Genomic DNA, 22,626 nt, shown 5'->3' on the forward strand with positions numbered 1-22,626 from the left:
ATTCACGTCATTCCGTACACAAAAGTTTTTTTGTTCGTATGAAAATGATTTCGTCATGACGCAGTTTTATTTCGTATACGAAATTATTCTTGTCACACAAAATAAATTTTCGTCGAGACGAAATGTAATTTGGTCCACAAAATTTATTTCGTACACACGAAATGAATTTTGATCTAACGAAATAGCACCCCAATTGTCCAAAGGAAAATTCTGTAGGAAAATATGTGTTTCACTCCAACGAAATTCATTTCGTCATGATGCAGTTTGATTTCGTATACGAAATTTATTTTGTGTCACACTTATAATCAATTTCCTCGAGACGAAATAAAATTGCGTCCTCGAAATTCATTTCGTTGCGATGCAAATATTTATTCCGTTAACGAAATGATTTTGTGTCACATCACAAAAAATTCCGTCGACGAAATGATTTTGTGTCACATCACAAAAAATTCTGTCCATGTAAAATAATTCTGTCTCCTCTTTCTGGCAGGGAATATGAGATCGTCGCTGATTGGCTGCACCTTGCTCAAGCCGATATCTTCGCTCGATCGATATCCGGGCGCGGGACGGTCACACACACAGGTCGGCATGTTGGTGAACCTTTCTTGTTTAGCTTAGATTTCACGTTATTCATCATGTCAACGAGAGCTGCAAACAACTTCTCTAATTGGTAGAATGTGGACGGACATTGCATTCGTAAGTTTAGCTATGTTTTCGACTTCAAAATTACGTTGAAAACAAAATGGGAATTCGTTAGTCGTTGCCAAACTTGCATTTGCAAGAAGCTGTGCAATTTATAGTCCCGTGTATTCAAGTTTGTGTAGGGTCCTACTGTAGTCGACCATGCCAGGCCAGGGGGGATTGGTCTTTTGTGCACACCTAAAATGGTAATGAATTATACAGGCTGATATTTAGGCCTAGATTTTGATAAATGGTGTAAAATTCATACTCAGACTGACTCAGAGCAAAATGCATGTTGAAATTGGAAACTTCATTGGATGACAAATTTTATATAATTATTGACTGTCATGACTGTCTGACTCTGAGACTGAGTCAGTGATTGACGTGATTTTATTTTTAGATTATTAAAAACAGCTTTAGCTTGGGCACCCACACGCATTGCGAGGTTAGTATTAATACTGGTAAATTAAACCATTGAACCATGTTTGGCAGTGGATTTCGAATTGACAGTTAATGAGTTAGTGGGTCGCGCATGCTGGCTTGCTGCGATCCCACTTCTGCAAGTGATGTCCACGTCCATAAGGCATTAAACACACCACTTCTAAGTAATGGCTTGGTTTTTCTGTGCGCTGTGGCATGTCAGGGGCGGATCCAGCTTTTATAAAGGGGGGGTTGGGGTGGTATGTGAGGGAGCGTAGCGACCGAGTCCAAGCGAGCGGAGCAAGCGAGGGTGTTTGGGGGGTGTCCCCCCTCCCACGTAGGGAAAATTTTTGAAAATCTGTGTGTGAAAATGGCGTTTCCTTGCATCTAAAACACCACTATTTTTGATATAGAGGTCGTTGCCAAATTAACCCCCATGAAAATTTGTAAAATTAAGTTGCAATCCCCCATTTTTTTTTTTTTAATGGGGGGATTTTTGTTTGGGGATGAGAATCAGCAACCCTGGCCTAGATTGTCACTTCCGCGGTGGCCCGTGTCCTCAAAAATGCTGATGGGGGGCAAAAAGGACTATGTGACATTTGTTCGCCCAACCCTCCCCCCAAATAAATAATAATAATAAATTAAATGAATACTACATAGAAATAGAATAAAATAAAATTACAAGTTTTTTTAAAAAAGATAAGATTTAAAAAAAATGGTCCCCAGATTTTTTTTTTTTTTTGGGGGGGGTTGCAACCCCCCCTCTAGATCTGTTTCTGCATGTAATGAACCCTTGACTATGAGTTGGGCTTGTCCGTAGACTCTAATGTTAGAGTCGAGGCCTATCTCGGCTCGGGCCCAAAGATGCGCCACCGCGCACAGAAAAATCATGTGGTATGGACACCAGAAGTAAGAATGAGATCCCATGCGCGACCCACTGACTTAGATATCCACTGCCAAAACGGTTCATGGTACAGGGTATAGGGCAAGTCCAAGAAAAGGTCACCCTAGAAGGTAAAATTTTATCTCCAATTTAAGAAGTTATCTTTGGAGGGGTAAGAAAGCCTATCGCCTGTTGTGGTAGCCTAAGTATGTTTGGCCTAGGTCCTAGCCCCACTCATTACTAGTACAAGTTTAGTTACTTCGAGCGATGTTTGTGCCGGCTCCACTTCACCACCACTACTATACACTCCATCTGGCTGAACATCGTGTCCGTTAAGTCGATCTGATATTCCGAGTGACAAAGGTGGGATTTTATGGGGAAATATAAAACTCATGGAACATCACGATCTTTAAAAACAAAACTAATATAGGAGGGGGTCCAGTGTCCGGACATGTTATCTTTTGGTTACACTTCGTAATTCAGAAGGTTCGTAATTCCAAAACACGTGAATTCATTATTGCCTGAACCACAATGTTCGTTAAATCGAAAAAGGGTTCGTTAATCCGAACATTTGTGGCGTAATTCCGAAGGTTCGTTAATCCGAAAAGGAATAATGAGTGATAATTCCGAAGGTTCGTTAGTCCGAAAACGAAATGAGGTTCGTTAATCCGAAAACGAAATGAGGTTCGTTAATCCGAAAAAACTAAATGAACAACGAACCTCATTTTTTTTCGGACTAACGAACCTTCGGAATTATGACTCTCATTATTCCTTTTCGGATTAACAAACCTTTGGAACAACGAACGTCATTTCAATTTTTGGATTGTCGGACCTTCGGAACAACGAACCTTATTTCGCTTTCAGATTAACGAACCTCCGGAATATCCAAACCTTCGGAATAACGAAGCTTCGGAATTATGAATGTAAACAATCTTTTTGAAGCCTTCCTTTTTGTCTTTGGATTACACTAAAAATATGAATTCAATACTTGTTATCATCTTCTATTTTGTTCTTTATATTTCCCAACATTTTGTACTAAAATTTGATGAAACTTCGCTTCTAACTTTTTTCAAATGACTTTCTAACATTGATCGTGTGGACACACAACCTGTACGGACACACAACAACTGAGTGACCTGAAACTCAGGCAGGACGTTTAGCAATACTTGATTAACCTTATGCCCAAATTTCATGAACTAGGTTTCTAAGTTTTCATTTAAAAAACACAACCTTTTGTTAAGATTTGGTGTTGATGCCGCCACCGTCAGAAAAACAGCGCCTATAATATAATTTTACTCTCCTATGCAGGTGAAACAAAACGGAAGGAAAGACGGGAAAACACAAATTTTGTGCATTTTCATGTATTTATTTTCAATAGTCTCGGCAGTGCAGCCGTCCTTGCATGGTAACTATTATATAAAGATTATCCAGCAGCTTGCAAAGGAAAGTCAGTTTCAAAGTAATTTCTTCAGTGCACAGATGAGGCGAGGGGGTCTTCGGGCGCTTGCCCCCTCTCCTCTCCTACAAAAATAAATTATGACCAAGAAAGTAGAAAAGAAAATGGTGAAATATATTTTTTCTGAATATTATGCTTTCATTGGATATTTATAAAGTTAAATATTTTTATTTTTTTTGCTCGCTCACAAAAAAAAGATCTGCCCAATTATTCATATCTAGCCCCTTCAAAACTTTGGCTCACTTCGCCACTGATTTGTTTCATCACACTTCTATGCAAATACTTACGCCTATAGAATAGAATACATTATATCCTACATAGAGTAAATCATGTATAGTACTATTGGTTCAAGTAGCATCATGTGACCGAATATATTTCAACTCTGACGTCATACCTCGATATATTTTTGGATACTAGTATATCGAGGTCTGACATCATTATTTCACAAAACTGGATCTAGCTAAACTCTCAGGCACACCGGCCAGCGCGCTCTCTCTCCCGGCAAGTCCAGCGATGTGTCGGCACAGGCACTGATCTGCGTTCTGCTGAGCACGATGGCTCAGAGAAAAGTAGGTAATTCAACTCAAATAACCGGACTTTGCAAGCTCATCACATAGATTTTGGTTATAAATTATAAAAAGTTGGATAAAAAACAAATATATCAGGCGTTTCATTCGAAAGCATAGTGGGAATTATTAATCCTCGGTTGGACTGGCAAAACTACTATATTTCCCTCGGGGCTTCGCCCCTCAGGAAGTAATTGTCAGACCAACCTCGGATAAATAATTCAACTATACTTTCTCAAAGCCTGATATATTTGTTTACTATTTCTCATAATTCCATATGGCTTTGTGTAATTATTTTGTGTCCAGAATTACTTCATTAATATGAAATTTTATTCAGAATCACAAAAACTGCAAGCTCTCTTTTTCTCCTAATAATCAGAGACAAAATGAGCCCAAGATTTTGAGGGAGTCAGATGTGTCATATCAGGCAAAATTCAATAGAAGTTGTGAGCGAGCAAGCTTTTCATTAAAAAAAATCACATTTTGTAGCTTGACATAAAAATATTCAGAAAATGTTATATTTCATTTTTCTTTCCCTTTTTTTTTTGGGGGGGGGGAGAGCATCCCAAGCCTCCCCCCATCTATGCACCTCTGTCTAGTGTCTATATTACTGTTATATTGTTATTTCAAGACTAATTTTCATAGAAACGATTGGTTCAGAAAAAATATTAAACACATGCAGCCTTTCATGGAAAGTCCCCCCGGTTGTCCCGAAAAGGTGTGTTTTGTTTGACTTTCCTCCTCAACCCACCCTTTCGAGAAAAGCTCTCGCGGCATATCTCAACGTCCGTATGACATATTTGTCCTGCCCACCAGAGGTGAAGGCGAGACTAAGGGATCCAAATGTCGTCTGTCCGTCCGTCACAAACCTGTAATGACACATAACTCCACAACCGTAAGTCGCTTTTAAACCAAACATGGATGGTAGATGGACCTGGGTGACCTGCATGTTGAGCTGCAGTCAGAGGTCACATGGTAAGGTCAAAGGTCATTTTCAGGTCAACGTTAAAGTTTACATGCAACACTTTTATGACACCTAACTCCACAACCGTAAGTCGCTTTTCAACCAAACTTGGATGGTAGATGGACTTGGGGGACCTGCATGTTATGCTGCAGTCTGAGGTCATATGGTAAGGTCAAAGGTCATTTTCAGGTCAACGTTACAGTTCACATGCAAGACTCTTATGACACCTAACTCCGCAACCGTAAGTCACTTTTCAACCAAACTTGGATGTTGGATAGACTTGGGGGACGTGCATGTTATGCTGCAGTCAGAGGTCACATGGTAAGGTAAAATATCATTTACAGGTTAAAGTTTACATGCAAGACTCTTATGACACCTAACTCCGCAACCATAAGTCACTTTTCAATCAAACATGGATGGTCGATGGACTTGGGGGACCTGCATGTTATGCTACAGTCAGAGGTCACATGGTAAGGTCGAAGGTCATTTTCAGGTCAACGTTAAAGTTTACATGCAGGACACCTAACTTCGCAAATGTAAGTCGCTTTTCAACCTAACATGGACAGTAGATGGACTTGGGGGACCTGCACATGTTACGCTGAAGTGGGAGGTCACATGATAAGTTCAAAGGTCATTTTCAGGTCAACGTCAAAGTTTACATGCAAGACTCTCTTATGAAAACTAACTCCGCAACCGTAAGTCACTTTTCAACCAAACTTGGATGTTGGATAGACTTGGGGGACGTGCATGTTATGCTGCAGTCGGAGGTCACATGGAAAGGTCAAAGGTCATTTACAGGTTAAAGTTTACATGCAAGACTCTCTTATGACACCTAACTCCGCAACCGTAAGTCACTTTTCAACCAAACTTGGAAGGTAGATGGACTTGGGGGACCTGCATGTTATGCTGCAGTCAGAGGTCACATGGAAAGGTCAAAGGTCATCTACAGGTTAAAGTTTACATGCAAGACTCTCTTATGACACCTAACTCCGCAACCGTAAGTCACTTTTCAACCAAACTTGCAGACTTATGCTGCAGTCGGATGTCACATGGTAAGGTCAAAGGTCATTTTCAGGTCAATATTAAAGTTTACGTGCAAGGCTGGTATGACAAGTGTTATTCCATCCCAGTAATTTCACAATGAAGTTTCGATATAATTCTTGCGTGCCCTCGCAAATCACAATATTTCTGGTTATTTTCATAAGTGGGCGAGACAAAAATTGCTTTTGCCTTGTTTTTTAGTCATGTTCAAAATGAATTAGTGATGATTTCATTTTTCTCGGCATTTTAATCCCCAAGTCTGCATGGTTTAATTATGTTTGATGCATGTTTTGCCTTTAGTAGACAGCTGGCAGCCCTCTGTCTCGAGGAGTATTTTTATATCTTTTTCTGTATTTGGTGAGTGAAGCCAACGAAATTCAGCTGAACAACCAACATAAAGGCATGGTCACACCGGCCGAGCGTTGTTGGAGCGGTAGGGAAAGAGGGTAGAATTTTTCTCTCAAAATGGGGGAAAAAATCGAAAACAAAAAAAACTAAAATCGAACTTGAAAATGGTAAACGGTAGCGAGCAGTGATGATTTTTTTTTCTCTCCGCTCCACGACCGCTCCAACAACGCTCGGCCGGATGCCTTTACACTTAAGGGGAATCCAGCCTTGGTCATAAAATATAGTGTTGGAAAGGAGAAAATTAGATAAAACAGAATGGTGAAAGTTTGAAAGAAATCGGACCAACAATAAGAAAGTTATGGCTGCTTTAAAATTGAAATCCCTATGATTATGTAGATTTCAAAGTGGCAACTGGGTAAGTAAATTATGACAAGAGGCAAGGACAACTTTCCCATAGGCCATGTACTTAATTATCAGGGATTTGTGTTTTTCTCCTAACTGCCCTTCCCCTGGGGCAGTAATCTAAATATAACCCTGGTAGTATATTGTTTTATGTCCTCATGTGAAAGAAAAATAAAAATTTGAAGTAAAACATTTGAAAAAATGACATATTAGCCATTTTATGTATTGGAGTACATGGAAGAGTAGTCCTTGCCTTACATCACTGTGACATCACATATGTGGCCAATTTGCAGTCTCGTGGATCTAGGGATTACCAATATTCACAACTTTAAAAAAATAACTTTCTTATTATTTGTCAGATAGTGTTCAAACTTTCACCTATCAACTTGACTGATTTTTCTTATTCCCCTAAGAACAAGTTTTTATTTGGGTTGGATTCCCCTTTAACAGAGATTGAAGCTTTTGTTCTAGTTTTGGCTCTGCTATTTTTTTGATTGGATGTATTTCCTGATTTATCACAATAATTGCAAGTTTTATCATGATTTAACTTTTTGAAAATTATGCTATTATGTGATTAAGGCTACATCTCTTGTACTTTCTACCGATAGTCTCAATATAACGTTATTAATGGATTATTTCTTGTAAAAAATCCTAAAGATAGGAACTAACTCTGTGGTTAGTAGATAAATATGACTCACTTGTCCAGGTGTTGATAAACGGGCCGCTGCTGAGTAGGCCTAGAGTTTTCTTAATTATATATAATTGATTTCATGACATGTGTTTACATTTGCTGCAGATTCCCATTCAGCCGTTGGACTGAACTGGTACTGTAACACAGTATGGATGGTCAATATGAAGCAAGCTTCATCGAATTCCTCCAAGAGCTCTGAACTCTGTTCTGATCATTTTGAAGATGCTTGCTTTGACAGGACTGGGCAAACGATTCGTCTAAGACAGGATGCTGTCCCAACCACATTTAATTTGCCGCCTCGTCATCAGAAGGTACAGTAGATCTATATCATACGTGTTTTAAAGAAATATAATCTCTGTATTATCTATCTACCTTTGGTTTGACAGAACAATGTTTTGAATATTCCATTCTCAGTAGCCAAAGAGAAATGAAAATTATCCTATTCGGGAGGGTCACCATGGACCTCGGCCTATACTGTGTACCAGGGGACTGTGTATTTTAAGTTAACGCTTACTAAATGATCAAACAAATTAAAAATTTGGTTTAGCCCTACATAATTAGCATGAGCTTCTTTGAAATTGCAAAGCTAAGGGTGTATTGCTGATTTTTCATAATTTATTAAAATTCATTTTTGATAAATTATTTTATGCATAAATAGAGAATTCTCTGCTGTACAGTTAAGTAAATCTCTAAATAAGTTCCCAAGTTCTACAGTGCGTATGAAAAAATGGGATAGATTTGAAAAGTCTATAAAATTTTTGTTTCAAATTATGATCTCAATATTTTGGTGTCAATACATGCTATGGAGTCTTATCCTTCAAATGCTATTAAAATAATTTGGTTTTGTTCGTGCTTACGCAAACACAAATTTTTGTTTTGTCTGGGGTAAAAAAGGAAGCTTGCGCCAAAATGGCATAATATGATGGTCGGACTTCTTGCTATCAGCAGAATTCCTCTTAACCTTTTCATTATCTTTGCCATAATTTTCGAATTATGCAGTCAAAATTCATTTCCAAATCTACTTATTTATTTGGATAGTTGTGGTGTTGTTCCTTTTTAATATGTTCTCTTTTAGTTTTGAATATTCCTTAGGCAAGAACATTTTTTTAAACCAAATTATGGTAGAGCGTGTTTTTTTTTCGAATCCTTTCATTGTGTTCTGCAAAGGTAATGATGCCTTTGAACAGTGGCATACTGAGGGGTGGGGGCTCGGGGTGCTCCCCCCCCCCTCCCAATACAAAATTATGACCAAGGAAAAAAGTGGAAAGAAAAATAACAGAAAACATAGAAAGTGAAATATGATATTATTCTGAATATTATGTCAAAATCACAAAATTGGATATTTTAGTAAAAACTGGAAATTTTTGCTTGCTCGCTTCACAACTTTTTAATGCATTTTACCTGATCTGCCATATCTTCCTCCTTCAAAATTGACTCAATACACCATTGCCATTGAAAGACATGAATATTTTCTTGTTTGTCCTGTCAAGCACATAATTAAACTTGGTGAAGGATTCAATGACCCCTTGAAAATAGGATTCATGTCTTTTATAGGTACCATTACATAAATTGTTTCACATAATTATTATCAAAGGTACCATAACATAATTTGTTTCACATAATAAAAAGGATTTGAATGATTACAAATTCTCCCAATTAAAAATGCAAATCTTCTCACTTGGGTTGACAAGAAAGTCTCTTCTTACTTATGAAGGAAAATTCAAAGGTAAAAGAAGTTCAAATTAAAACCAATGTAATTCAGGTAAATGAATAAATTTATTAGTGAAATTTGACAGCATTTTTCGAAAATTATGGCAAAGATAATGAATATATTATAAGTCTGCTGATTAGCCAAAAGTCTAAAAGTATAAAACGTCCCGTGTTCGCTCAAGCATGAATTTATTTTTTAAATGCCATTTCAAAGATAAGATCTTAGAGCATCTATTAATATCAAAATATAGATATAATATTTTGAGACAAAGCAAAGATTTTATAATTTCAACCAATAAGTGCAAGAATAATGATGCATTTGTCATTTATGATTTAAAATAGAATTTCCATTGGATTAGATTTGTAAGAAAAATAATGTTTTTGAGCAATTCTAGGTCCGACATGAACTCATACATTGTTGCATTACTGCGTATCCGGATGCCGCAAACTTGGTCCCTAAACTTCTGCGAGACTTGACCAACAAAAAAAATATGAGGACATGTTTCTAACTGTGGAATTATTGCAAAACATGTGGAGGGGGGCTTATTAAAGTGATGGTCCAGGCTGAAAATATTTATACATGTAGCTTAATAAATAGAGTAGAAGTCACTGAGCAAAATGCCGAAAATTTCATCAAAATCAGATGACAAATAATCAAGTTATTGAATTTGATAGTTTATAACAGTAGTTTGTGAAAACGGTCGTCATGAATATTCATTAGGTGGGCTGATGATGTCACATCTCAAATTGTTCTTTTGAATTTTATTATATGAAATTATGTTTATTAAATTTTATCCTCCAAGAACTAGAAAAATTGGATTGACAACTGATTTAGTACATTAGATATTAATTGCTGAAACTTATTTCATCATAATGGAGACACATCATTTACACATGTATGAAATAATGAAAAAATTATGATTTTATGAACCAAACAGAAAGTGGGGATGTGACATCATCCCACCTAATGAATATTCATGATATGACTATTTTCTCAAAATATTGCTAAACTTTAAACTTCAATAACTTTATTATTTGTTATCCGATTTTGATGACATTTTCAGCATTTTGCTCAGTGGATTCTACTCTATGTATTAAGATATAAATATTTTCAGCCTGGACCATCCCTTTAAGACCCCCCCTTCCTCCTTTGGGGCCAGATAGGGTTAATAAATCATCATGAATATTTAAACATGTTTATTTTGCTGCAAGTCCATTGAAAAGGATTCATTTCTAAACAAATATTATTCTAAATGTACTATTGAATATTAATTTGACAAATTTAAAGTCATTTTTTCATTCTTGCATCTCGGTTTATTCAATTTTTCTTCTTTTTTTAATGTTTTTTTTTTATTCACTCTTCTCGTACAGAATGCACACAAACCAGGGAAACCCTCGAAAGAAAGTCATTTAGATTCAGCAAGCAACCTCCCAGATACTGCAAAGACACCTGTACCAAAGTCTTCAGCACCTTCCCTGGGACTACTACTCAATGCCAAAAATCTAAGAGGGGTAAAGTGGAAGATAACAGCAACATATATCTAAATGGGGTATTGTACAGTATGATTGATCAACCAATGATACCAGTTGTATTCTGACATTTAAATCCATGTCCCTCTGACCAATGTTGTCAAATAAAAACCTTGCTTTGAGCATAACATCCTCAAGGTGGTCTGAAATTCTATTAGAAGGTACATGTACTCTTCTGTGGAAGTTCATTTTATGCTTTGACTGCTAATCTATAAGTTTTATTATCAATATGCTAGTGTTCTGAAGTTGATGTGTTAATAATCAATTGTTTTAATGTTTTATTCTATTTAAAACATAATAGATGGAGACCAGCAGCATGGCAGCAGGAGCTAATGTTGGTCGTGATGAGGCATATACCACCATCAACAATGCTGCAATTGCAGTCACCACCACCAAGTCTGCTTCTGTCACTGCCATCACCATTGCCACCGCCATTACCAAGACCACTCCTGACACAAAGCCCCCAAGTCCTCAACTGACCAGATATTGCAGCTGGAGAAGGATATACCAGGAACTTCAAAGCCAGGGCTTGCCAGTCTCCTACAATAAGAAAAATGCCATGGGCCCATCTAATGAACTAGTAGTAGAATATTTGGCCACAGTTGTAGAAATGCAGAGACTAACATACTGCCACAGGTAAAAATCAATGTCAGATATGATGGATAGTCTTTGAAATATGGGTTGCAGAATGAATATCAGTAAAACCCATCATGATGTGCTATCTGATTTAACCCTAAAAAGGCCGTGGGAGCCCAAAAATTTTCACGATAAATCCACAACGTGAAAGATTGTGCCGCGTCATTATAAAGCCTTTTTTAAAAAAAGTTTATGAGTGTTCAGACAAAATTTGTGACACCTGGGTACCCGGTTCTGCAATTATGCAACATTGTGCATTGTGTAAGTACACATGTCAGAATTGCACTAAAATGTGATTTCATGGACAAATCCAATGCAAAATCTGTTTCTAGCCAGAATTCATAATTGTATCGTACCGGTTAATGTTTATTTTTACTGATTAAAATCTATTAATTTCATTGTGCTTATGATCAGAAAATTTTGTCAACAATATAAAAAAAGTAAAAAAAAAACAAAGAAATACTTAAGAAAGGAAAAAAATACATATGAAAGGTATGTGATATCAATTAATTTTTATGTGTCTGAACAAAACTTCAAGGTCTGTGTTTATAGATTTCCAGCCAAATTCTAATTTCATGCATGATTTAGTAAAACATATAATTCTAAATAATTTTAGAATGATCAAATATACAATTTTTTCATCTGTGGCAGGCATTTTGCATTTCTTCACAATTGCGCAATTAACGGTCAATCTTGAGGGCCCCCACTCCCCTTCCGCCCATCTTTCCTGCCTCCAAAATACCCTGGCAGTCTTATTAGGGTTAGATTAAGTCTACATTAAGCAAACATAAAATTCTTACAATTGAATTCAGTGGCGTAATGAGCTAATGAGCAAATATTTTGAGAGGGCTAAATATGGCGAATGGAACAAAAGTTCTCCAAAGAGAGCGAAGGGAGTGTGCAAAATTTTAGAACTTTTTAATACAGAAATCAAAATTTGGAAAGATTTTGACGTAATAATATCCAGTAAATACTCTCTATTTCACCCTTTCTCGTTCGCTTTCTTTCTTTTTCTCCTTTTCTTTCTTGGTCGTTAAACATTGGGGGGGGGGGGGCAGTCAGACCGCAGGTCCCTATGCTAATGAGCAAAAAGTCCAGATACATCCAAATCATCTCGTGGCTGAATCCTTGCAAAATCTTGTGATTCATGAGATTTTCTTTCTCGAGTCTAAGAATTTACCTGTTTTAAAGAGAAATTCCAGTATTGGTAACGATCTCAAAATGACTTTTTACAGAATCTAATATAATGACCACCCAAGTGTCTGTTTGTATGAATAAAAAATATGTGCCAAAGGATTCTGGAAGAAATTGTGTAATTGCTGAGAAATAAGCAAAATAAGCTCATATTCCAGCAATAATAATACACTGTCCCACGTGTGCCTATCTGTGTTGGTGATCTTCAGTGTGAACATTTTTCAGCGTAGATTTCAAGATTTCACAAAGTTCAGTTTATGTAACTTTACCAAATCTAGATCCTCGATGATATACTGACAATTAAGCCAGACTTTCTCATGAAATCAGTGTTTACTGCAAATACTGGCATTTCTTTTTAACCTCAAGTTAAATTAAATATTATTGCACTATCAGATAGAGTAAAAGTTACTCTTTCATATTGGTCATTTATTTTGTATACAATATTTTGTTAAATAAGTAAATTTCTGGCCTGAAAGTGTGCCTCAAAACTTAATTTTCTTCTTCCATTTTCTTTTGCACATTGTGCAAACTTTTTATTTTGAGCCTCAATGATATCCATATCACCATAAAGCTGAACTTCTTTTCTTTCTCACAATGCCACTCTTGATATGCGGCACCTTTTAATCGGGTCAAGATCACACTTTTCCCACTAAGGTACAATACGAGATTTCTGTAATTTTGTACTTGCATGAAATCCAGAGTTCTGATTGGCTGGATAAGGTTCACAGAACAACAGGCACAGGGTATTTGAGGAGATTACCACATGGGAAGTGTGACCTTCCTACGAACCCTGGCACTGGAACCGTTGGAATTTGCCACTGGGTGGTCTATTTGACCAATCAGAATGCAGTATTCTTGTTTTCAAACTGCTTTATGTACTTGGCAAATGAAAAGTGTGATCTTGACCCGATTAAACCAATTCTTATTTTGAAACCTATATCGTTTCAAAGCATACATATTCAGCTTTATCATGATATAAAAATCATTTGGGCTCAAACACAAATAAAGTGTGAAAATAGCAACTTTTGTCTGGTGAAAATATTTATTTTATAGCATATTTTAGATCAAACTTTGAACCTATATTACAAAATCTTTGAATAAATCCAAACATATGACATGAAAGAATGATTCTTCTTCTTTACAATGGTACCAAATTCATGAAATTCGATGCACAGTTAGAGCAGCAATGACCGAATGAAAAGGTGTTATGGTCCGCGTCAAGCTCATTAAATATACAAAACATCTCAAGTCATGAATATCATTTGGATGAAAGAAGCCACTCTCTTGGGACCTGCAGTCTGACTGGGGGGCATGGCCCCCATCTATACATCAGTGATGGATTTAATACTTTTTGCATGTACGATGACGATGCTCGCTCTCTCTCACCCATCCTCACTATGTGTATATGTGTGTGCAAGATGAATTATGAGGAATAATTGCATGAAGTGACGTTTTTCAACCAGAGATTGATCCTTATATATTATTTACTATTGCATTTTTGTTCATCATATTGACCCATCTTGACCCCTTTACCCCCCCCCCCCCCTGACAAAAACCTAATAGTCAAATGAAGTTTCCTTTTCTTTTCTTTTGATATACATGTAATGTATTCATGTGAGAAAAAAAATTATAGTGCCAAACATTTTTTGAAAATTTTAATTTATTCCTTCAGGTGAGGTTTTGTCCACAGTTCCAGAAGGACACAAAATAGTATCAGAAAGTCATGCCAGAATCAACAACTGAAGGGTTTGAAGAGCCAGATAAAGAGCCGAGAAATGTGATTTTAAAGGTAAGTTAAACTTATTTATAATTCTGATTCATTTTGGCATAGAAAGTAAGTCATAATAACAATTTGAATTATTTTTGTCTTCTTGATTTGCTCTTTGTCAGGAATCCAAATTTTAGAATTAAACTCTTAGTTTGAGGTGTTGATGATTTTTTTTCAGCTGCAAAAGTAACAAACCAATATCAATCATTGGTCGATAATGTGACTTGCTTTCTCTTGCCAAATTGGTACATGTACATGTATATTCTGCATTTCTATAATGATTGACCCCACCACTAGCACATAAGATGCAACATGTCAAATAACTGTCAAACTCACTTCATCATGTATTTAATTATTAATATTTCATTAAAGGAGTAAAAGGACTCAGAAAGATTACCCGAAAAAGCTCACAGAATTTTTTTTACTGGTAGACCCTTTACATTCATTTGATGAATTGAGTTCATGCAAAATCAACTGAATGTTATGAGTACAAAATCCTGTTAATACACCTTACTGTGAGGCTATTCTGGTAGGTCATCCCGGGAGTGCCTGAGGATCTTGTCCATTTGGATAAATCTTGCAAAGTACCAAGAGGTGCCTCCACCCCCCCCCCCACTCTATTAAGGGTTAACAATGAAATTGAAATTAGGAATAAGTTTAGTATCTTCCCGGGGGGGGGGGGCACTCAGTATATAATGCATAGTGGGTATGTGCCGCGGAGGGGACCCCCATTTTCACACTCAAATTTCCGTTCCAAGGCATAGCATTTTTGCCTTGTTGATAAAAAGAACAAAGAAAGCCGCTCCAAGGCATAGCATTTTCTTCTTATCGAGAAAAAAGAAGATGGAAATCCGCTCCAAAGCTAGCATATTTTTCGTTACGCCGCTCCGATCGCATTGAACGAGTCGAATTTTGGTGAAAAGCGGCCGCAGAGCTCCCCCGGCGGAGGCCGCGCTAGCTGCATCATGCACGCATGACCGTTCCGTGGGGATGCATACGCACTCACACGCTGGCGATCCGTTCCAAGGACCCCCTTTTTCACAAACATTTGTCGTTCCGAAGCCCGTTCCGAGGACCCTCCTTTTTACAATAAGCCCGCTCCAAGGCCCCCGTTTTTTGTCTCGCCCGCAGCACACCCCCACCACATTTTTGGTCGAGTGCCCCCCCCCCCCGGGAGTATCTTGCTCATATGCATTATAAATTAATTACTATTTCAGGTACTTCAATCACATGCACAGTAGGAGCAAAAACAGCAGCAAACACACAGGAGATGTAACACTACATTGACCAACAGCAACAACTACAGCAGCATCAACAATTTCTGCAGGAGATGCAAAAACCACACTGGCAACCTCAACAACATCAAGGTGTCCAACAAGCACTCCGGGAACGTTAACAGCAACCACAGCTTCAGCTGGAGTTTCAACAAACACATCAGAAAAAAACCAACAGCAGCAAAAAAAAACACTTATGAATAATGAAATGAATCTAATTGAAACTCAAAAGCCAATGACGCAACATCTTTGACAAACTGAGACAATTATTCATTCTTTTACAGGATAAAGAAATACTTTTTTAAAGTGTAAATTTGCAGGAACACAATGGATGTTCCTATGTATCTATTTAATGAAATAAATTTGACTTTAATAAATTCAGTAAATTCAATTCAATAAATTTAGTGATTCAATAAATATCTACTTTTATTTGTCAATGAGTGAAAATACCTGTATTTTCTATTTAAATGACAAAAAGCAATTTATCAATTCAATATCATCAAAAACTTTAGCAATATGGTTGTTAGGCCCTCCAAATTGTTGATATTTTGATGAAAAAAGCCGTTTCTGCTGCAATATTTGACGCAACTCAAATAGATCAAATATTGTCGCAGAAATTGTCATTTGCCCCTGAAAGTATCTGCGGCAAATATTTGACGCAGCTCAAATAGCTGCATCAAATATTGCCGCAGAAATTGTCATTTGCCGCTGTTTTGAGATTTGCCGCAGAAAATGGGAGTTGCCGCTGCGGCAAATGTTTTATGAAACGGGCCCCAGGTCAATCAAAATATTTTCGAATTCGTGCTGGTGAGCAACACGTTCACTCCCAGCGATAGGGACTTGTTTAAAAATGGCATAGGAAATATGCATTTTCTAAGTATGGTAAACTCATAGTAGAATTTAGGTGTTGCAAGAATTAAATTGTGAATGGTAGGTAAGACATGCGTAGAGGATTATTTGTCTTTATCCATTTCTATTTTCCACATTTTTCTTTTGTTTGACTTTATTTTCTAGGGGAAGCCCCACTCCCCCATTCCTGTGGATGCCAATTGGTTGGGGGCTTGGAATAGTGCAAGTTAAAAGGGTGAACCTGAACTTTATAGATATCAAGAGAGAAAGAATTGGAAAGTTAAAATGAATAAAAAGAAAGATGGAGAGAGTGAGAAAGATGGTGGACTTTCAAGGGGCATTAAAAAACCTCATATTAAAACATCATTTTTGTTTTTGTAATTATTCTATTTACCCAGGGTCAGTCAAAATATTAGCATCCACAGGAGGGTGGGATCCTTCCCGCCTTAAAACTGAAATCTAAAGAAAAGTGTAGAAATGGATAAAAGACAAAGATCCTCTGCGCATGATTTACCAGCAAATGCAGCTCATTCAGAATTTAACTCTTAGAGCACCTAAATTGTACTATAGGCCTACAATATGTGTTTACCATGCTTAGGAAACACATATTTCCTAAGCTATTTTAAAACGAGTCCTACTGCTCGGAAGTGAACAAGTTGCTTCCTTACTCATATTCAAGAACGTTTTGACTAACCTCCTTTTTTAATTGGTTGCTTTGCTCCCTCACATACCCAACAATTTGTTGTCCTCTACATTTCTTCTGCTTGGTCACTTCGCTCCCTCTTACATATTCCTCAAATCTCTTGGCCCCTGCATTTTCCTTCTGTCATTTTGCTCTCTCGCATATATCCCCCCCACAAAATTCTGCTCTGTCGCATTCGCTCCCTCGCACATATCCCAAAATTGTTTTGCCCCACCCTGCATTTTTTTTCTGCTGACAGCCATGTCCTGCCCAACCTCTCTCTCCAATACCTTGAAATGATGGGGGGGGGGTAACTTTAGATATGAGAGTGACCGAACAATTGTAAATCAGTGAAATATTTGACTTTTCTTTTGATTAGTTAATATTTTCTGTGAGAGTGATTATTGCAAAGGATTATACCCTTTCTGTACACAAAACATACCAGTATTTTGAGAAATAACAACAGAAAAAAGACCACATTCTTCCTGACTGTTCAAATCCTTAAAAAAATAAAATATGGTAATTTTTACTTTCTCAGGCATTCATCACAGGCTCCCCAATTCCTGTCTCTATTTCTCTATCACCCCCATTCTTAATTCATCTTTTTGTCTCTATCCAACAGCTCATTTATAACTGTGGCCTTGTTCTATCCTACATGTATTCTATTCTTCTGTCAGCTTGCCGTCATTCCTACTTTTCACAAACTTTTTTCTCTTCTGACATTCAAATCAGAATGAATATACTGTAAGACATCTTCAAATTCAATGAATTCATTTTTGTTACATGCCCAGTGATAAACGTATTCATTGAGCTATTTTAAATAATCAGAATCCACACAGCGTAAATTTTTGTTGTAAAGTTGTGCAAATCAATGTTTGTCCAAACTTAAAAGCAAGTAATGTATAAGGTAGGACTTCTGTGTGGTTTTCAGCCTCTTCTCCAAGTTTTAATACAGTCCATTATTGTTGTTGACTTCCACTTTACCCCTCTTGACTTTCTGGTATTCAGTAGGAGTGGTCTTTGAGAAATTAAGGTGCTGAAGACTTTGGCACTGGTGTCTTTGCAGTATCTGGGAGGTTGTTTGCTGAATCGAAAAGTCTTTTGGGAAATACCTTGGTTTGGGTGAATTCTGTAGGAGACGAATTAATAAAAAAATAAGAAAAAAGAATATTGAACAAAAACAGATACAAGAATGAAAAGATAACTATTCAAAGATAATTTTTCAATCAAATATTCGATTATCCATGAAGAACAATATTCGTTTAGAAATCAAACCTTTTGCAGTGACTTGCAACAAGATAATTTTTTTAAAAATATACATGATGATATATAAACCCTATCTAGCCCCGGGGGGGGGGGGGGGCTTAATAAGCTCCCCCCCCATCCACATTTTTCATGATAAGTCCACAATGAGAAATGAGGTACCATGATTACTTTTTGGTCAATTCTGCAGAGCTTTTGAGACACCCGGATATTCAGTTACGCAACATTTTATGAGTTTATGTCGGACCAAAAATTGCTCAAAAATATTATTTTGTATACACATTTAATCCAATGGAAATTCTATTTTCAGTCATAATTGACAAATTTATCATTATTCTTGCACTTATTGGTTGAAAATAATCAAATCTTTGCTTTTTATAATCAGAATAGTGCCATGAACAGATCCCATTAAAAAAACTATAAAATACATAAGGCCCCAAAACAAAGAAATACATATGGAATTATAGAAACAATAAAATACATAAGATTAGAAATGTCATTTACCATTTATTTTTGAACCTTTAAAACAAAGAATTCTCTATTACGCATAAATTAGCATTACTAATTTATTAACAATAAATAATTTATTAACAATAAATTTTAATGAATTCTGTAACCTTTAGTTCCATGCTTGCAGATTACATTGATGTTGATGTGTGCATTGGTTTTCGTTTTGATCAGAGGCAAGATCTGAAGAGGGGGACCAAAAAAGCCCACCTCCCCCTCCCTGGGCTATGCAATCTCAAAGTAGCCCAGGATTATGAGTTAAACCAAATTTTAAAAAATATATTTATTTAGTAGTTTACTGTAAATACACAGTATAGGCCCCGGTCCATGGTTATCCTCCTGATTAGGATAATTTTCATCTCTATTTTGCTACTGAAAATTGAATAATTAAAGCAATGTTCTATCAAAACAAAGGTAGATAAAACAGAATATATATTTCTTTAGAACGCATGTATGATATAGATCCACTGTACCTTCTGAAGACGAGGCGGGAAATCAAATATGGTTGGGACAGCATCCTGTTTAAGACGTATCGTCTGCCCAGGTCAAAGCAAGCATCTTCAAAATGATCAGAACAGAGTACAGAGCTCTTGGAGGAATTCAATGAAGCTCGCTTCATATTGACCATCCTTACTGTGTTACAGTTCCGGTCTTGGTACCGGTTCAGTCCAATGGCTGAATGGGAATCTGCAGCAAATGTAAACACATGTCATAGAATCAATTACACATAATTAAGAAAGTTTGACGTGTCCAAAGGAAACAGATGCCCCCGCAGAATTGTAGTACAAAATGTTTTTTTATTGTTTTATGATGCAATTTTCTGTAAATCAATTAAACTATACACTAAATAAAATAAGATTTCAGTTCTTGATGTTTTAATAAGAGATTACCACAATTTTGTTTATGAATTTTGAACAGAAAAGTTGATATTTCCCCCCAAATTACTAAATCATGGAAATTGAATGCCTACAAAAAAAAACACTTTATAAGTAATATGACATTTCATTCCTAATACATGATTATATACGTGTTGTCCCTAGGTGTCCTGAGTCTTGTCAATCGAGGGGGGGGGGGGGGCGAGGAGAATTTGCACAATGGAAAAATTGATATACATTGGGTTTCAAAGCTTAATTTCATTTCGGGTAAATCAATATGCTTTATTTCATTTGAATCAATTATACCAATTTTAGGGCATAAAATACAAATTCAATTCAAACCTATAAATATAGCCCTTGAACTACTTATTTTTTTAATTCAGGAATTCTGATCAAATGTATATTAAAAACAATCAGTAGGCCTATATAATGTTTTTAACCCTTATGAGACTGGGGGCTGATTTACCCCCTTGTCATATTTTGCAATAAATCCACTGCACAATTTTTTTACCGCATCACTCACAGACTTACAGCATCACTCACTTTTTCGAGTCTCGCGCAACTTTTGAGACCAAAATTGCGACCCCCTGGTATGTGCTTTCGAAATTACACAACATTTTGGAAGTGCATGCAGACCAAAAGTTGCTGGAAAAATGTGAATTTGCGTACAAATCTATGGAAATAGTGTTTTTAGCCATAATTCATAAATGTGCCATTATATTTCCTTTTACTGATTAAAATCAATTAATTCAACTTTTTTACGGTCAAATATGGTCCCCGACTATTTCCATTGAAACAACAATAAACACATAAGAAAATAAGTGTGATGTTGAAATATATTGAGTCTGTGAACCAAAAGTGATCATTTCAGGGGCATTATTTAGTTAATTAGAGCAAACTTTTGATTTTACGCGTAAATTAGCAATGAGATTTAGGCAAAATTTGATTATAGTTTTTTAGAATATACCATGGGTAATGCGTTTGCCAATCATCGCTGTGATCCCATGATTGACTGCCCAGATCATAAAGCCCCCCCCCCCCCCCAGTCTTCTTAGGAAATGAAATAGCCCAGTCTATGTAGGTTACTGGTAATGTTTTTTTTTTTTACTTTTTCATTTTTCTTATGTACAGATTTTCAAATTTATTACTAATAGAATTTTCAGCAATTTCTGAAAATAATGATACAGATACAAATTTTGGCAATGACTCACATTGAGTTGTACATGAAATCAAGTTTTTAAGCAATTCGGGATCTGATAATATGCACTTGTGTATATCATAACTGCGTAACCATGCATGCATTCCAAAAATAGTCTTGAATGTTGTGTGGCCCTGCCATGTTACGAATTTATTGTAGATAAAAGTGAGCTAATCACATAGATTTGTTTGTTAAAATGATATTCTTAATATTGATTGCTGTGCAAGATTGAACAGGGAGAAGAGGAACATGACAAAGCAATCAAGAAAGAGTAAAGGGGGGAAGAGAAAGAGGATTTATTTATAACACACAAGTAAAAAAAATGTGTTTTAAAACACACTGGTTAAAACGTGCCAACCCGGGCCCCAGTTAACGCGATCAGAAATCCATTCAATATGATTGAACTTAATATCATGCAGAAATCAATACGCATATAAATATAATAAAAAAATAAATTTTGAACCAACTTGCATAATGAGCTGTGAACTTAGCCTGTATTTTGGTGACATCTACCTACACACCAAATTTTTTTAAATCCATTGAATGTTTTTCAAGTTATTGCGCGGAAACCAAGGGGGGGGGCTGACAGGGGCAACACTTAATGCCCCCTCCGGGCTTCATCTGCAGGGGCATAAAAACTCTAGGCCTACTCATCAGCAGGGGCCCGTTTCTCACACCTGGACAAGTTAGTCCTATTTATCTACCAAACACAGAATTAGTTCCAAAATTACCCAAAAGGATTAACTAGATCCATTAATATCATATTGATACTATTGGTGGAAAGTACATACCAGACGTAGCCTTAGTCACAAAATAGCGAATTTTCCAAAAGTTGCAAAAAATAGAGGCAAAATTGCTTAAAAAGTACTTAAACTGCATGGGGACATAAATTTCTGAGGAAGGAATGAAATTAACACTAATTCATATCTTGATAAAAAAACATCAAATGTAAGGAACTTTGAGATATTTATCCCAAGATATAAAATTTGAATAGTTTACGTAAGTAAACCATAAGGCTTTCTTCCTAACATGATGGTTTCTAGTGTTGCTGTTGGATGTTTGTGGTCTATATCATGGTTGTTCCACTTTATATGTTTGTCATTTTGCCTCCGACGAAGATTCTGCTAGGATCGAAAGCTTAGGCCCCCTTTTGACTCTCTAATTACTCCATTGGCTCTTTTTTTTTTAGATAAGCAGTTTTCAGCAGCTTCTTTTTGCCTTTAACATGATGATAATCAAACAAATTTTCAGGATTCCAAACATCATCAAAAATATATTATCATGGATTGTTAAACTCTTTAGATACCTAAACGCACAATTTTATGAATGCTATGCGTATATTAGAGGAAGAATTTTAATTAAAATTTGATAAGGGTCTGAAAACGAGTCAATTATGGATGACCTGAAGTGGTAGAATCTTTGTCAATTCAATTATTTTACTACCTTAAATTAACACTTGTTATAATTTCTGTGCATTACAATTACTATTGAATGATTTATCCCACTTGTTTGCTATATAAATTCATTTTTTTTTAAATATTACGTAATAAAATTTTCAAATTTCGAGGCTCATTTGATGTCACAGTCTATCCACATGATATCACTACATAAGGACAAGTCCACTCCAACAAAAACTTTATTTGAATAAAAAGAGAAAAATTCAACAACCATAACACTGAAAAATTTCA

At 36.3% G+C, this 22,626-nt stretch overlaps 1 protein-coding gene and 1 long non-coding RNA gene across 5 annotated transcripts; one reads left to right on the plus strand and one right to left on the minus strand.

Moving 5' to 3' along the window:
- The first annotated feature begins 592 nt into the window (after window positions 1–592).
- Window positions 593–15,720, plus strand: LOC121407177 (THAP domain-containing protein 5-like). 4 transcript variants are annotated; one of them, XM_041598132.1, is made up of 6 exons: window positions 593–696; window positions 7,558–7,763; window positions 10,534–10,674; window positions 10,994–11,328; window positions 14,195–14,311; window positions 15,508–15,720. In XM_041598132.1, the coding sequence occupies exons 2-5, from the start codon at window positions 7,605–7,607 to the stop codon at window positions 14,196–14,198; spliced, it is 639 nt and encodes a 212-aa protein (XP_041454066.1). In that variant the 5' UTR covers window positions 593–696; window positions 7,558–7,604; the 3' UTR covers window positions 14,199–14,311; window positions 15,508–15,720. The 4 variants fall into 4 exon arrangements, with proteins under 4 accessions (XP_041454066.1, XP_041454065.1, XP_041454068.1 ...); XM_041598131.1 differs by lacking the exon at window positions 593–696 and adding an exon at window positions 1,863–2,115; XM_041598133.1 differs by lacking the exon at window positions 593–696 and adding an exon at window positions 3,628–4,009.
- A 405-nt stretch (window positions 15,721–16,125) lies between these two features.
- On the minus strand, window positions 16,126–19,721 carry LOC121407178. Its single transcript, XR_005968881.1, has 2 exons — window positions 19,339–19,721; window positions 16,126–18,224 (listed from the first exon to the last, which is right to left on the minus strand). It is a non-coding gene; the product is annotated as an uncharacterized LOC121407178 (long non-coding RNA).
- Window positions 19,722–22,626: the final 2,905 nt, after the last annotated feature.

Source organism: Lytechinus variegatus, chromosome 2, assembly GCF_018143015.1.
Source record: "Lytechinus variegatus isolate NC3 chromosome 2, Lvar_3.0, whole genome shotgun sequence".
NCBI lineage: Eukaryota > Metazoa > Echinodermata > Echinoidea > Temnopleuroida > Toxopneustidae > Lytechinus > Lytechinus variegatus.

What these genes read in the sequence shown, in the direction of transcription:
- LOC121407177 (XM_041598131.1), top strand. Translation starts at nt 2,070, where the DNA reads ATGGTACAGGGTATAGGGCAAGTCCAAGAAAAGGTCACCCTAGAAG. An exon ending in TGCCGCCTCGTCATCAGAAG is followed by an intron (nt 7,764 to 10,533) that starts GTACAGTAGATC and finishes CTTCTCGTACAG; the next exon opens with AATGCACACAAACCAGGGAA. An exon ending in ATGCCAAAAATCTAAGAGGG is followed by an intron (nt 10,675 to 10,993) that starts GTAAAGTGGAAG and finishes AAAACATAATAG; the next exon opens with ATGGAGACCAGCAGCATGGC.